The sequence below is a fragment of the Pelodiscus sinensis genome, chromosome 2 (assembly GCF_049634645.1).
Source record: "Pelodiscus sinensis isolate JC-2024 chromosome 2, ASM4963464v1, whole genome shotgun sequence".
NCBI lineage: Eukaryota > Metazoa > Chordata > Testudines > Trionychidae > Pelodiscus > Pelodiscus sinensis.
Window position 1 is genome coordinate 187,066,246 of NC_134712.1, and position 15,437 is coordinate 187,081,682.

At 41.7% G+C, this 15,437-nt stretch overlaps 1 protein-coding gene across 11 annotated transcripts in view; it reads left to right on the plus strand.

Annotated features, from left to right (window-relative positions):
* Positions 1–15,437, plus strand: part of SLC4A7 (solute carrier family 4 member 7) — a 194,608-nt gene that overhangs the window by 146,018 nt on the left and 33,153 nt on the right. For all 11 annotated transcript variants that reach the window (XM_075921993.1, XM_075921992.1, XM_075921994.1 and 8 more), the window contains 4 exons: positions 2,681–2,768; positions 8,263–8,409; positions 12,923–13,026; positions 14,722–14,896. In XM_075921993.1, the coding sequence (XP_075778108.1) occupies positions 2,681–2,768; positions 8,263–8,409; positions 12,923–13,026; positions 14,722–14,896 (514 nt within the window). The remainder of the gene's footprint in view (positions 1–2,680; positions 2,769–8,262; positions 8,410–12,922; positions 13,027–14,721; positions 14,897–15,437) is intronic.

A 15,437-nucleotide genomic window follows, 5' to 3' on the forward strand; every position in this document is an offset into this window, starting at 1 on the left:
AAGTATAGTGTTGAATTGTGAAAACCCAGCTAGAATGTGAGAAACTTATTTGATTGTGTGATCCCCAGAGTGCACATTCTAATGTTTATTTACATATGATGATGTTTTTGCAAATCTGATACTAAAATGAAATACATTTAGACCTTTTTTTTCCTAATGGCTAGGAAATGCTAAGTGAAAGATGGGTATAATCCTTATCTTCTCCAGTCCCTACCAATAGTATGGTTTTAAGAGAAAAATTTGCAACACTTTAGTAAAATTGACCTGAAGGGGCACAGGAAGTGTAAGCTGTACCTCTCTGAACTAGTATTCTGAAATCCTCCCCCTCCATGGGGAGCAGGTTAATACTTGTGTTGTAATTATGTCTTCTGGGACTTAATGTCGGATACAGTTTGGTAACATGAAAATGAAAATCAAGATGATTCTTACCAACAACCACAGGACATACCACACTAATACCAACCCTGGTACCTTCCCTTGCAACAAACCCCGTTGCCAGCTTTGTCCACATATTCATTCTGCTGATACCATTATTGGACCTAACCAAGTGAGTTATAAGATCAAGACACATATTCCTGCGCATCCGGAAATATAATTTATGCTATCATGTGCCGAAAGTGTCCGTCTGCTATGTACATTGGACAAACATCTCAGACACTTCGCCAAAGGATTAATGCCCACAAAACAGATATCAGACAAGATCACAAAGAAAAAACAGTTTCTTGCCATTTTAACCAGAAAGGACACTCTCTCAATGACTTAACCACCTGCATTCTGCTACAAAGACCTTTTACATCTGCACTTGAAAGGGAATCCTCTGAACTGTCATTCATGTTAAAATTCGACACTCTCCGAGAAGGAATGAACAAACACTCAAACTATCTTACCCATTCATTACCAAGATAGCTTCCCCAATTATCACCTCTAATACCATTAGCTCACAGACGTCCCACTCTCCCCACCTCTAATATCATCAATTCACAGACACTTACCTTCCTTCGTCCCCCGTCCCCCCCCCCCCCGCATCCCCTTCCTGTTCTGAAATGTGATTTGTCCTTTTCATATGTGTTAATTTTTTTTTAATTGTATCCTTTGGTATATATGGTTGACTATTTTCTTCCACTATTTGATCTGAGGAAGTGGGTCTGGCCCACGAAAGCTCATCATCTAATAAACCATCTTGTTAGTCTTTAAAGTGCTACATTTTCCTGCATTTTGCTTCAGCTACCCCAGACTAACACAGCTACATTTCTATCACTATGAAAATGAAATAAATTTTGTAGACAAAAATGTGGCTAATTTACTATGGGATTATGTAAAATGACTTTTCAAGATAATTTTTGATGAACTAATTTATGCAGCATACTGCAGAGAAAATATGGCTAAATCATTTTGTGTATGTTTTCATAAAATTCATTTAGAGCTGCCATCAGAGAAAAAAATACGTGCATTGGATGGTGGCTGTTGGAGAAGGATAAAACATTGTAGTTTAATTTCTATATCTAAAATGCAATTGCAGTTTCTTCAGAGAATTTGGAGAGTGCTTTTCTTACAAGAATAGTGTGGAAATTGAATTGAAGGATTTTCAATATAAATATTACATACAAATATTGGTCTACTAACTTTGACAATATTGTAACTGAATTACATGGTTTTGAGAAGTCTTTTTTGGAAAACAGCAACACTTTTAATTTTTCACAGGAAATCATTCCAAAGTTACGGTATTTAAATCTTCATGTTCTATTTCTATAGAACATGATACCATCCATTTTATCAGTACCAAAATTATAAATCTACAAATTATGAAATTTAATATTTGATATGAAGAAATAACCTATGATTTGGTTTGAGCAGTTGGATTTTTACTAAAGAGAAAAAGAGGAACCATGGATACTGCTGGACCAGAGAACCTGGGAGTCTAAGGGCAGGAGTGCCAGCTGGGTGGGGCATCATGGTTGGTAGCCCGGCTGGGGGCAGCACAGGATTGGGACTAGGGCCCAGAAGTAGCCTCCAGCAGCCCTTGGAAGTGTGGGCTGAGGCTGGGGCTGAGGCTGGCAGCGTGGGGCTGGAGCCTGGCAGCCACCTGCCAGGAAGCCAGCAGCAGCTGTGCAAGCAGCCCAGCCGGGTTTGGGGGGAGGGCGAGGTAGGGTTGCCTGCTGGGGCATGCTGCCAGCAGTGGGCAATGGGCTTTCAGGCTGTTGGTCCAACCTCTATTAGTATAGGAAATACCATAAATTGAGGAAAAATGCTATTGTGTATCTTTGAAATTTGATAGTGTTTGGTTTTTAATAAACAGAATAAGGCAAAAATATTGAGGTTCCCTCTTTAGCTGCTTTGGTGCCTTACTCAGCACTAGTTCAAAGCAACAGAATTTTGCAATCACATATATGTATATAATATTATTTAACTTTCCTGAGACAGCTCCTGTGTACATTTAAGCACATATATAAATGTTTGTTAGATCTATATGATTATACTTAAGTGGAAATTGTGCTAAATTATAAGCATTTATATTTTCATATCCTATCACAATAAGATTTGTTTTATGTTGGGTACGAATTATAGTTACCACAGGAGAGTCACTATTCTTCTTGAAATAGTATGTCAGTTAAAACAAAACCTTAAGCTTTAAGATGAAATAATCCAGCTTTCCCGGTCTCCACTCTAATTTTTCCTACAGGTTCCTCTTTTTGTTACTGGGTCCAGCTGGCAAGGCACCACAGTATCACGAAATTGGAAGATCAATAGCAACACTTATGACTGATGATGCAAGTAGTGTATATATATATATATATATATATATTTACAATTCATTGAAAGCAAACCTGAATGTTGAATAAAAACTTGCATTGCAGAAATCTGCAAGCATGTATTCACTGACTATGCTTAATGAACTCGCTTTACAACTTATAATTAAGGAAAGATATACTCCACTTAAGTGTGGCCATTTGTTCTGTAAAAGATGGCAGGTGTTAAACAATACAGGTTGAGCCTCTCTAATCGGGCACTCTCTGGTCTAGCAACATCTGTGGTCCATCATGATTTTAGTTAGCTGGATATCCATTTAACATGGGTGTGGCCAAGTTTTCCGTGGTCCCATGAAGTTTTTTTACAGCCACTAGTCCTGACTCTCAGTCTTCTGTGCTGTTTAGCTCTAATTTACCCCAAATGTCTTCCAGGAGCTCAGTAAGCAGGGGAAGTGTTGGTAATGGTGCTAGACAATATTGACCTTCCATAGTTTGGCAAATTCTGTGCTTCAGCACCAATCGGGTCCCAAGGGTGCCGGAGTGGAGAGGACCAACCTGTACATTATAATGTACCACAACTGTTCAGGACAGAAAATTAAGAATGTTGTACAAAACTCTGAATATGTATTTTTTTCAATTGGCAGAATGTAATAGTGATGTTAAAAAGTGGGAATTGGGTAAACATGTAACTACTGAGAATCTCAGCGGTTACACAGTTACCCTGGCACATAGCAAAGAGAAGCAGCTGGTTCCTGCCAGCCGGCCCTCTCCAGGGAGCTGCTGCCCCCGCTTCTGCCTTTGATGCATACATAGGTAGCAGCATGGGGTGGCAGCCAGCTCTTTGGGAGCTGGTGTGGAGCCGGTTTAAAAGGCAGCAGTGAGGGGGAGCAGCTGGCTTCTGCCTGCAGACTCACTCCTGGGGAGCCAGCTAGCGCCCACACACTGCTGGCTCTGATACAGAGGCAGCAGCACAGGGGGGGCGGCATCCAGCTGGCCAGTAACAGGGCGGGAGTCTGCATATAGCAGTGAAAGTTAACCAGTAAGCCCAGACTGATTGGTTAACCATTTATATGGATATACTTTCACATCCCTAGAATGTAATAGCCAATCTTGAAATTTTGCAGGAGGAATAATGGTAGTTCGAATTAGGAGCTTTAATTCTAACTACCTAGTCCATGCCGTTTGTGGTTTCGGGTAGGGAGTTCAAACTACGTGGCATTTAAAAATGGCGGTGCCTGGGAACATGCAAATGAAGCTCGGGATATTTAAATCCCGGGCTTCATTTGCAAGTTCGAATGCCTACATTAGCCACCCTAGTTCGAGCTAGGGTGGCAGTGTAGACATACTCTCTTTCATTTCTCATTCAAAAGAAGACAGATCCCAAGCATACTAGGATACTGTTTCAATACTGAATTTTCACTACTATTCGAGTAATCTGTTATGGTAACAGTGATTTTAACTTTTGAATTTTAATCCAGAAATTGATTTAATTTAGAACACAGCATAGTCCAGACTTAGATGAAGTTTTAAAAAAATATTTCTAAAGTTAAGATGTTTAATTAGGACTGTTGGTTTTAGGTGTGTATTTTCAGGAACATAACTTACTGGGAATAAAAATTGACTTGGATCAGTGTTTAGCAAATGAATTACAAAACATTTAACAATATAGAATATTTAAAAATTCCAGAATTATATAATTTTCCTCTTCCCTCTAAACACCTGCATTTCTGGGGATGAACTTCCAGTATATATGACAGTTCTTTAGGATCTGCCTCTGCAAACAATTTCTAATCCTAGCTAAACTTTTTATTTTAATGGGTAAAACTCCAAAACAGGAAAAGTGAGTTTTTTAAATTAATCCTTATCTGTTTAACTTGAAACCAGAAACCCCAAATTACTTATTAGTTAGTGAAACTGAATATATTCTAAGATTTGTTTGCAAAAGCAAAAGTTCCATAAACTTTAAAGAAGGGTGTGCGTTAGCTCTGCACTTCTTATGTTTGTAAGATGCTACCCAGAATAAATGATATTTAAGGGTATGTAGTGGATGAATATGAAGTTCTTGATTTAAGCAGTATGTATGTTTACCCACTGAGTTCTAAGTAGTTTGAATTTATTAATTCAGAGATGACCTACACAATTGACTATGGTGCATTGAACTGTTACTGTCTCAGTCAAGTAATTGTAAATTTAATTCATTCATTGAATGTTGTGAAGATGAGGTATTTAATTCATTTAATGTTTGTAAATATTCATCTTCACAATATCCCTGTGACATCTGAGATGCATGAGCGCTATTTTGTACATAGGGAAAGTATCTGAAAAGGGATCTGAACCCATACTATGAGTCAGTGGCAGAGCAGGGATTAAACCATTGGTGGGTGCCACATCAGCCCATTGGGGTTCTGTGTGGCTGACGCACAGGGTTACTAGATTCCACCGGTTTCCATCTGCATATGTTTTTTTTTCTTACCAGTATTACTAAAGTGACATGCATGTGAAGTGAGATGCGTGCTGGTTGCACACAATATTCTGAGAGCAATGCATCTAGTCAAAGTGCTGCTGTGGGTCAATTGGCACACCCTACACATTCTAGGTTCACAAGCATAGCTAGCAAAATTAAAATTACTCTATCCTAAGGGACCATCTTAGTTGTAGAAATTTTGCAGCACACTGAGATGAAAGAGGACAACTCATACAGCCCACTCACTAGCCTCAGTTGCCCATCGCTGGATTAAGCTAAGGAGTTTGTGATTCCCAATGCAGTCCTTTATTTCCTGGTGAAACGTTGCACCATTGCAAAGAAGCAGAAAAATTGCCCTCCCCCCATTCCCTTTGCTTCCTTACAGAAAATGTTTGCTGTGGGAAAGCAAAGGGTATCTACACCAGTACTTGCTCACCAGGCAGCCAGGGGAGAGGTAAATCACTGGGAGTAGGTGGAAGGACGGAATCAGTGTTCCACATATGGGGTAGGATGAGGCTCATCAGTGGGGTCCAGATACATAGAGATTGGGCAGTCATATGGAGTAGCTCCCTGTACAGTGAACCCGCCCCACAGAGCCACTCTGTATCAGGGTCTGCCTGTGTCCTGAACCCGCCCCCCCAAACCACTCAAACCTGCACCCTGCCAAGCTAAGCCCCCCACATGTAGGCCTCTATTCCACTGAACCCCATTGGCTTCACTTTAGCCATACTCTCCTTCCCAACCCTAACTAGCTTCACCTGGACTCCTCTGTAGTGTCCCATTCTCCCAGCACCCAGAATTCTGCAGAGAGACCCTGTGCATCCAGATTGCTCTCATGCACTCTGTCTGCCCACACCCTTATTGCACCATGGAGAACTGTGGTATTCTTGTTGGAATTCTGCACCAAAAAAATTAAAAGGCTAAACATTTTGCAAATTTTTGCATCTTTTAATTGTGAAAATATAACAAACACTAATGATATAATCACAGGATTTTGATTTTGGTAATTTATTTCAAAGTACTTGTTAGCAATTAATTGAAAATTGTGTGATTATATTGTGCTATTTAGACAAAATATGCAGAATTTTGCAGAAATTTAAAATATGTGCAGAATTGTTAATGTTTTGGTGCAGAATATTTAATTTACCAGTGCAGAATTCCTTCAGGAGTATGTTTCTCTAATCCTCTTCTCATCTGTTGTTGGTTTGTCATCATTTTGTAAAATCTGAATTGAGACATCAGACTGAGAGAGAGATGCAAAAAGTTATCCGCATAACTATTGTAAAGAAAAGATTGATTTTTTTGGAAGTTTTGATTAAATTACCATTTTGTTTATAGCATAGCTAAGGGTACATCTACATGGTAGTGCTCTTTCGGAATACTTCCGATATCCTGAAATAGATATTCCGCATCTTGACAGTACGCCCATTATTTCAAAATACAGGCAGTCCCCGGGTTACGTACAAGATAGGGACTGTAGTTTTGTTCTTAAGTTGAATCTGTATGTAAGTCGGAACTGGCGTCCAGATTCAGCCGCTGCTGAAACTGACCGCCAGTTCTGACTTACATACAGATTCAACTTAAGAACCCCAAGTCAGCTGCAGCTGAAACTGATCAGCGGGCTGATTCCAGGAAGCCTGGGGCAGAGCAACTCTGCCTTGGGCTTCCTGTAGTCAGCGCTGGTCAGTTTCAGCAGCGGCTGACTTGGGGACGCCTGGGGCAGAGCAGCTGGGGTGCTGCTGGGTTGCTCCAGTAGCACTGTTCCTCGCTCCTTGGCGCTACTGGACCAACCCAGCAGCACCTCAGCTGCTCTGCCCCAGGCGTCCTGATTCAGCCACTGCTGAAACTGACCAGCAGCGGCTGAATCAGGACCTGGGGCAGAGCAGCTGGGGTGCTGCCGGGTTGGTCCAGTAGTGCCCAGAGTGGCGCTGCAGGACCAATCGGCAGCGCCCCAGCTGCTCTGCCCCAGGGTCCACAACAAAAGCCTGGTCTGCTGGGGGGGTGGGGAGGGGCACACTAGCTGCCCCCCCTCCCCCCCCCAGCAGCCCAGGGACACAGGGAGCAGAGCGACAGCGGGGTTCCGCGCCTCTGAGGCTTTGCTCTGGCAAAGTCTCAGAGGCGAGGGACCCCGCCGCGGCTGCGGCTTCAGTCCCGGTGCCCCTGGTCTGCTGGAGACGGTCTCCAGCAGACCAGGGGCACCAGGAGCAGCTTACGAACGGGGCTTTCTCGCCCCGGAGCTCGCAGGCAGCAATCCGCCACCTCGACCTCCGGGGCGAGAAAGCCCTGTTCGTAAGTGCGGATCCGACATAAGTCGGATCCGCGTAAGTCGGGGACTGCCTGTATATTTCAAAATAATGGGCACACTATTCTCATGTTCCCGTAAACCTCGTTCCACGAGGATTAAGGGACGTTTTGAAATAGCGATTTATTTCAAAATTTGGTAGTGTAGACAGTGCCAAATTACAAAGTAAGCTATTTCTAAATTAATTTGAAATAAGTTACGCAATTTGCATAGCTCAAATTGCTTATCTTGTTTTGAGATAAGGGTGTAGTGGAAACACACCCTCAGCGTACTTGAAAAATAGTTGGAGCCACAGTTTCATTTATGCATGCACATACTTATGAAAGAAAGCATTCATACACATACATGAAAAAATGTGTATGTTTAAAATGCACCAACTGCCCACATAGTTAATATTTGAAAAGTGCTTGTGCAACACGGACAGGGCAGAACTGAACCTGGAATCTGTATAGCTTAGTGCATGAGCCTTCACAGCTTGAGCTAAAAGTCAGCTGATTTTCAGCTGTAGAGGAAACTCATTCTTTCTCTCCTGTAAGTGGTTAAAGTGCCACTACATGGGACGGTAGGCAACACCCAGCAGATGTGTGGGTTACATTTATATGAACATTTACGTGCAAAATTGCAAGTATACAGGTAAAAGCTTAGTTGAGACCCATGGAAAATTTGCCTATTTTTTTTAACATAAGTGTCCCTTTGAAGTGTTGCTTTTATACATCTTCTATTTGTGTGTGTATTTTTTTCCAATAAAGGTTTTCCATGATGTTGCTTATAAAGCTAAAGATCGTAATGATCTGTTATCAGGAATTGATGAATTTTTAGACCAAGTGACTGTCCTGCCTCCAGGAGAGTGGGATCCATCTATACGCATTGAGCCACCAAAAAGTGTTCCTTCTCAGGTAAGAGCTTTTACAATATTGTGGTCTGTGACTTGTTTCTAAATTGTTTCCAAATGCAAGCTAAAACTTATAATATAATCATATATATAGTAGCCCAGTGTCTATGAGTCTGTAACGCTGATGTACACGGCCATGCCTCTGGCCGTGTACGTCAGCTACCCGCCCCTCTTCCTCTTCCACCGTGGCTCTCTGCACTGCTCAGCTGGGCCCCGGCGGGGGAGCAAGAGGCAGCAAGCGGCCGTTTAGGGTCCGCGCTTCCCATCCATGGGGAGCATGGACCCCAAACGGCCATTTGCCGCCACTTGTTCCCCCGCAGGGGTCCGGCTGAGGGGCGCAGCACTCAGAGCCACAGCGGGAGAGGAAGGGGGGACGGTGACGTACACGGCCAGGGGGCGTGTTTTGGAACTATCTTGAAACTAAAGAGGTCTCCAGTAGGTACTAGATCTCAGCCTTCCAGTAACTGCAGACTAGTGATATCCAACGCTGAGGATCATAGAATCATAGAGCTGGAAGAGACCTCAAGAGGTCATCAAGTCCAGGCCCCTGCCCAACGCAGGACCAATCCCTACTAAATCAACCCAGCCAGGGCTTTGTCAAGCGAAGACTTAAAAACCTCTAGGGAGATTCCACCACCTCCCGAGGTAACCCATTCCAGTGCTTCACCACCCTCCTAGTGAAAGAGTTTTTCCTAATATCCAACCAAGACCTCTCCCACTGAAACTTGAGACTATTGCTCCTTGTTCTGCCATCCGTCACTACTGAGAACAGCCTTTCTCCATCATCTTTTGAACCTCCCTTCAGTAAGTTGAAGGCTGCTATCAAATTTGCCCTCACTCTTCTCTTCTGGAGACTAAACAAACCCAAATCCCTCAGTCTCGCCTCATAGGTCATGTGCTCCAGCCCCCTAATCATTTTGGTCGCCCTCCGCTGGACCCTCTCCAATGCATCCACATACTTTCTATAGTGGGCGGCCCAGAACTGGACACAGTACTCCAGATGTGGCCTCACCAGAGCCGAATAAAGGGGAATAGTCACTTCTCAAGATGTGCTGGCAATGCTCCTCCTAATGCACCCTAATATGCCATTTGCCTTCTTGGCTACATGGACACACTATTGACTTATATCCAGCTTCTCATCTACTGTAATCCCCAGGTCCTTTTCTGCATACCTGCTACTTAGCCGTTCGGTCCCTAGCCTGTAACAATGCTTGGGATTCTTCTGTCCCAAGAGTGCAGGACTCTACACTTGTCCTTGTTGAACCTCATCAGATTTCTTTTGGCCCAGTCCTCTAATCTGTCCAGGTCACTCTGGACCCTAACTCTGCCCTCCAGCGTTTCTACCTCTCCCCCTAGCTTAGTGTCATCTGCGAACTTGCTGAAGGTGCAATCCATCCCCTCATCCAGGTCCTTAATAAAGATGACAAACAAAACCAGTCCAAGAACAGATCCTTGGGGCACTCTGCTAGAAACTGACCGCCAAACTGACATCGAGCCGTTGATCGCTACCCATTGGGCCCGCCAGTCTAGCCAGCTTTCTATCGATCGTACAGTCCATTTATCCAATCCATATTCCCTTAAGTTGCTGGCAAGAATATTGTGGGAGACCATCTCAAAAGCTTTGCTACAGTCAAGTATATCATATCCACTGACTTTCCCATATTCACAGAGCCAGTTACCTCATCATAGAAGCTTTATCAGATTGGTCAGGCATGACTTGCCCATCTTGACTATTCCTGATTATTTTCCCCTCCTCCAAGTGCTTCAAAATGGATTTCTTGAGGATCCCCTCCATGATTTTTCCGGTGACTGAGGTGAGGTTGACTGGTGTGTAGTTTCTACTTCTTGTAAGCTTCCTTTTTATGTTTAAGCTCACCAAGGATGTCCCTGGTAAGCCAATCTGGTCGCCTACCATGTTTGCTTTTCTTGCTGCGCATCAGGATGGTTTCTTCCTGTGCCTTTAATTTTAAAGCTGGCTTCTTTAAAATACTGCTAGCTATCCTGGACTCTTTTCCCTTGATGTAAGCATACCAGGGAATCCTGCCAATCAGTTCTCTGAGGGAGTCAGTCTGCTTTTCTGACGGCCAGAGTGTGTATTTTTGTACTGTCCTTTCTCCCTTTGGTCAGGATCCTGAAATCTCCCATTTCATGATCACTGCTTCCCAGGTTGTCACCCACCTCTACTTCCTCTGCTAGTTCCTCCCTGTTTGTGAGCAGCAGGTCAAGCTGCGCATGGCCTCTGTTCAGTTCCTTCAGCACTTGTACCAAGAAGTTACCCCCACCATTCTCCAAAACTTCCTGGATTATCAGTGTAGTGCTGTATTGGTCTCCCAAGAGATGTCAGGGTGATTAAAGTCCCCCATGAGAATCAGGATCTGGGATCTTCTCTCAGTTGTCCGAAGAAAGCCTTTTCTGCCTCATCCACCTGATCCTGCGGTCTATAGCAGACACCAACCACAACGTCACCCCTGTTGCTTCCACCTCTAAACTTTAACCCATAGACTCTCAACAGTCTTTTCTCCCTCTAAATACTGGAGCTCCAAGCAGTCATACTGCTTTCTTACATACAATGCAAGTCCTCCTCCTTTTATCCCCCACGTGTTCTTCCTGAACAGTTTATACTCTTCCATGACAGTGCTCCAGTGATGCAAGTCATCCCACCAAGCCTCCATTATTCCAATGAAATCATAGTTCTTCGACTAGGCCACGGCTTCTAATTCTTCCTGTTTATTTCCCAGGCTTCTTACATTTGTGTACAAACAGCTTAGGTAATCAGTTGATCAGCTTACCTTCTCCATCCTAATCAGGGATCCTTCCTTGTTGCTCGTTCCTCCTTGTGATTCTTTTCGGGGTCCGACTTCCTCACTTATCTTAGGGCTTTGGTCGCCATCCCCCAACGAACCTAGTTTAAAGCCCTCCTCACTAGGTTTGCAAGCCTGCCCGCGAAGATGCTTTTTCCTCTCTTGGTTAGGAGGATCCCATCTCTTCCTAACAATCCTTGTGCCCGGAACAGAGTCCCATAGTCGAAGAAACCAATGCCCTCTCTCCGACACCACCTGCGCAATCACGCATATACTTCCTCAATTTGATGATTCCTAAGTGGATCTTTTTCTTCAACTGGAAGGATGGACGAGAACACCACTTGCACTTCAAATTCCTTGATCTTTCTTCCTAGCACTACATAATCTGCTGTCACCTGCTCAAGGTCATTCTTGGCCATATCGTTAGTTCCTACCTGGAGAAGCAGGAAGGGGTAGCAATCCAAAGGTTTAATCACTTTCGGAAGACTCTCGGTCACGTCCTGAATGCGAGCTCCCAGTAAGCAGCACGCTTCTCGAAATTTCAGGTCTGGACGGCAGATGGATGACTGAGTCCCTCTTAGGAGGGAGTCCCCAACCACCACCACCCATCTTCTTCTTTTGGGGGTGGTGGTTGTGGAACCCCAATCCCTAGGATTACGCATCTCATGCCTTCCGGTAGATGGTGTTCCCTTCTGATTTCTTCTCTGTCTGTCGGGCAATAACAGTCTTAGGCAGTGTCTAGACTATATCCCGCGACAGACACTACATCCCTCTTTTAGACACTTAGAAAGTGCAAATGAAGTGGGGATTAGAGGGTTACAGGATCTTTTGAAAAAACCTGCCGTTTTTGAAAGAACCACGTCTAGACTTTTTTTACTTTCAAAATGGTGCTTTTTTGAAAAAGCACCATGATGCGATTATGCAGTTGAAGTGTGGGATATTTAAATACCCACTTCATTGGCACTTTTGAAGTGTCTAATTTACATCCCTCTGTCAAAAGAGGGATGTAGTCTAGACACAGCCTAAGAGAGGTTTAAAGAGAAGGAGAAATTTAAAAGCAGGGAGATGTATGTTATTCATCAAGTAATACAAAGTTAAAGCCTTAGGCTTGTTGCAGTCTTGGTGTTGGTTTCAAAATAAAAGTGGGTGAGTTGATGATGTGAGTTAGATAAAGGAAGCCTGTGGTATCCGTGTGCTATTGATGGACTTTGCTGTGTACAAGAAGCAAACTTTTTATATTTCCATATTTAAAAAAACCAAAAAACTTGTGTACATAAAGTGGTTGGGGGCGGGGTGCGCTTGTGTTTACGTTACTGTGTTTGCATGCGCATGATGTCATATATATGTAATCAATATATAATCATTTTTAGATATACATGTTTCAGGTATGATAATTAAATCTTGCCATTAAAATATATTGTTAATTGAGCTTTAAATCAACTCCTGAGAAGCAATGTGGTCTAGGAGATTTTGTGTTCATAGATAGCAATACCTGAATAGATCTTTATTTACAAGTATCATCCATTTGTGGTATGTAGAGAGAATTCTTACACTTCGATATCATGTTGTACATTTATATGGTAAATGTTTATCAAAGCCTTGTATTAAAATATTTTATTTTGGAAATATTGGGCCTTCACAAACTTTCCAGGAATTGAGGCTTTTTAATAAAAGGTGACCCTACAGTAAAATATTTTATGCATTTTCCTTCTATAGGAGAAAAGAAAGATACCTAAATTTCCAAATGGATCTACTTCTACTGGAGAGACTCTCGAACAGGAGAGCCATCATGCTGGACCTGAGCTAAAAAGGACTGGAAGGTGGGTTTGCTTAACTAAATAGTAGTCATCACAAAGAAATATGTACGATAATAATGAATACTGATTACCATTTTATAGAATCATACATTTAAATCTTTTAAATTCATGGTAAAACACATCCTTTCTCCTTTCAAATGATTGGTTCTTGCCTATGATTGTTGTCCTGCTTAAAGCATTATCAACCCTGTGGCAATATTCCTCAATACACTTGTGAAGGAGTTCATGCTATGAGGATGCCTACTTTAACTAACTAAATTTTCAAAATACATTTTTGAGTTTGAAACTATTATAAAGCTTGCATTTATCATGAGTGTAAAGCAATTTGGAAATTGTTTATATTGGGCTAGATATTCAAAATATTGCATAGGTACAAATCAATGTCTAATATCTTTTGTAGAGCCCACAGAAGAAATTTTAAGATGTCAGGCTTTAGATGCAATGTCATATAACAAGATTTACAACTTCTAAAGAGCGATGTAATATGGGCAATGTAGTGAATTTTAGACATGCAAAAAAAATCAAAGAACATTCTTGTAGATGAGTTGCATTGCTTGTTTGATAATTTTAGTAAACTCATATCCTAAAACTTTGGATTGCCTGCAAATTAGGAAAACAGCTGACAAAGCTTAACCAATCTTAATTCTTCACTAAAATTTTATTGCAGGTTTTGATCAGCTGAATAAGAACTGTAGAGGTTCAAGAGTTAATACCCCACAGGCAAATACATTTTTAACATCATGAATGTAGTGATAATTTTCCAAAGCAAATCTGTCACCATATGAACTGGCTTTGTTTTATTTAGCTGCAGTATCATGTCTTATACTCATTTCTTGGAAAGTGAAATGACGCTGTCAATACTGGGAGCTAAATGACGCTGTCAATACTGGGAGCAAAACTGAACTAATCTGCATATGACAATATTCTTTTCTGAAAAAATAATTTTATTTTTTGTTGTGTTGGTAATAGCCCCTTTATTGTTTACAGCAAACTGCATCATTTGTGGATATTTGATCCTGAATAGTATTTTGTATAAGAAACTTGTGACTTTCTAGGCACCTTCACAAATATTTGCAGTTTCTACTTGTATTTTGTTCATATGAATTGATTGTACTACCTGCATTGATTTTTTTTCTGTTACTTCCTTTACAAAGCACCTCAATAAACACAGCCCCTCTTTATCAAAGACAATAGATGGGTTTCTTAACTTCATAAATAATTTCTATAGAGAGAGAATTTGGCTAAGAAAAAGAGAAACTAAAACTACTTACAAGAACCCTGAGAATTTTCATTAAGACATTGGAATGTAGAAATGCAGTGTTCCTAGAAGATGGATTGTAAATGTTCTTTTTGTGCTTAAATGTTTTGATAACCACTGCGTTCAGATGTGGGCGTCTTAAAGCATTGGGACAGAATGATTTGCTAGGATCTTTTCAGTGTCTAGCCCACTATATGCAAAATAGCTAGCCAGAATTTTAAAATATATGGTTAAGTATAAGCCGCATAATTTTTCTAAAGTTACTGAATTGAAATTGACTAAATTAGTTTACGTTTCATCTGTGTTGCATTTTAAATTGGATTGTGAAATTGTTAACATTATGCTGGCAATCGGCGCTAGCAGTCTTGTGTAGCCCATGGTTTAAAACTAGCTAGAATCCTTTAGTGTACAGTTTGACGAGTTTCATCTCACCTATTTAGGCTTTTTGGTGGTTTGATACTTGACATCAAAAGGAAAGCACCTTTTTTCTTGAGTGACTTCAAGGATGCATTAAGCCTGCAGTGCCTGGCCTCGATTCTTTTCCTATACTGTGCCTGTATGTCTCCTGTAATCACTTTTGGAGGGCTCCTGGGAGAAGCTACACAAGGCAGAATAGTGAGTACAAAGAATGGTAGTGGCCAGGCTTTTAGATCTTCAGAGGCAAGTGACTGTGTGCATTTGTCTCATATATTCATACTTTTATTTGAAGAGTTTATCCATGGCACTTGATTAGCCCAAAGCAGACATTCCCCAAAAGGTAATTGCTGTGGAAAATGTGAACAGGAGAAGATGCACAGTTGAGGTAAAAATGTTTATCCTGCCTTACTGGGTGAATGGCTTCATGAATTGAGAGAGAAATTGTATTGCCTTCTTGGAAAGGGCCAATAGAATTGGCTCAAACGTAAGTGCTAAAGCTGCACCATCCCAGTACACCTACTTAGGATAAATCAGAGGCTCAAGGTGGATAGCTAACAAAGATTAATGGCCTTGAGTAGTAGGCCTGAGTGGATGATAATGCTTATGATGCATTGCAGAGGAAGCAGAATTGTGTTTTTAAACAATGGACGAAATATAAATGTCTCTTCACTAATTATGTACTACTTTATAATCTTAATAAGAGGAGATGACCAAGATTTATAAACAGAAAATACTCTTC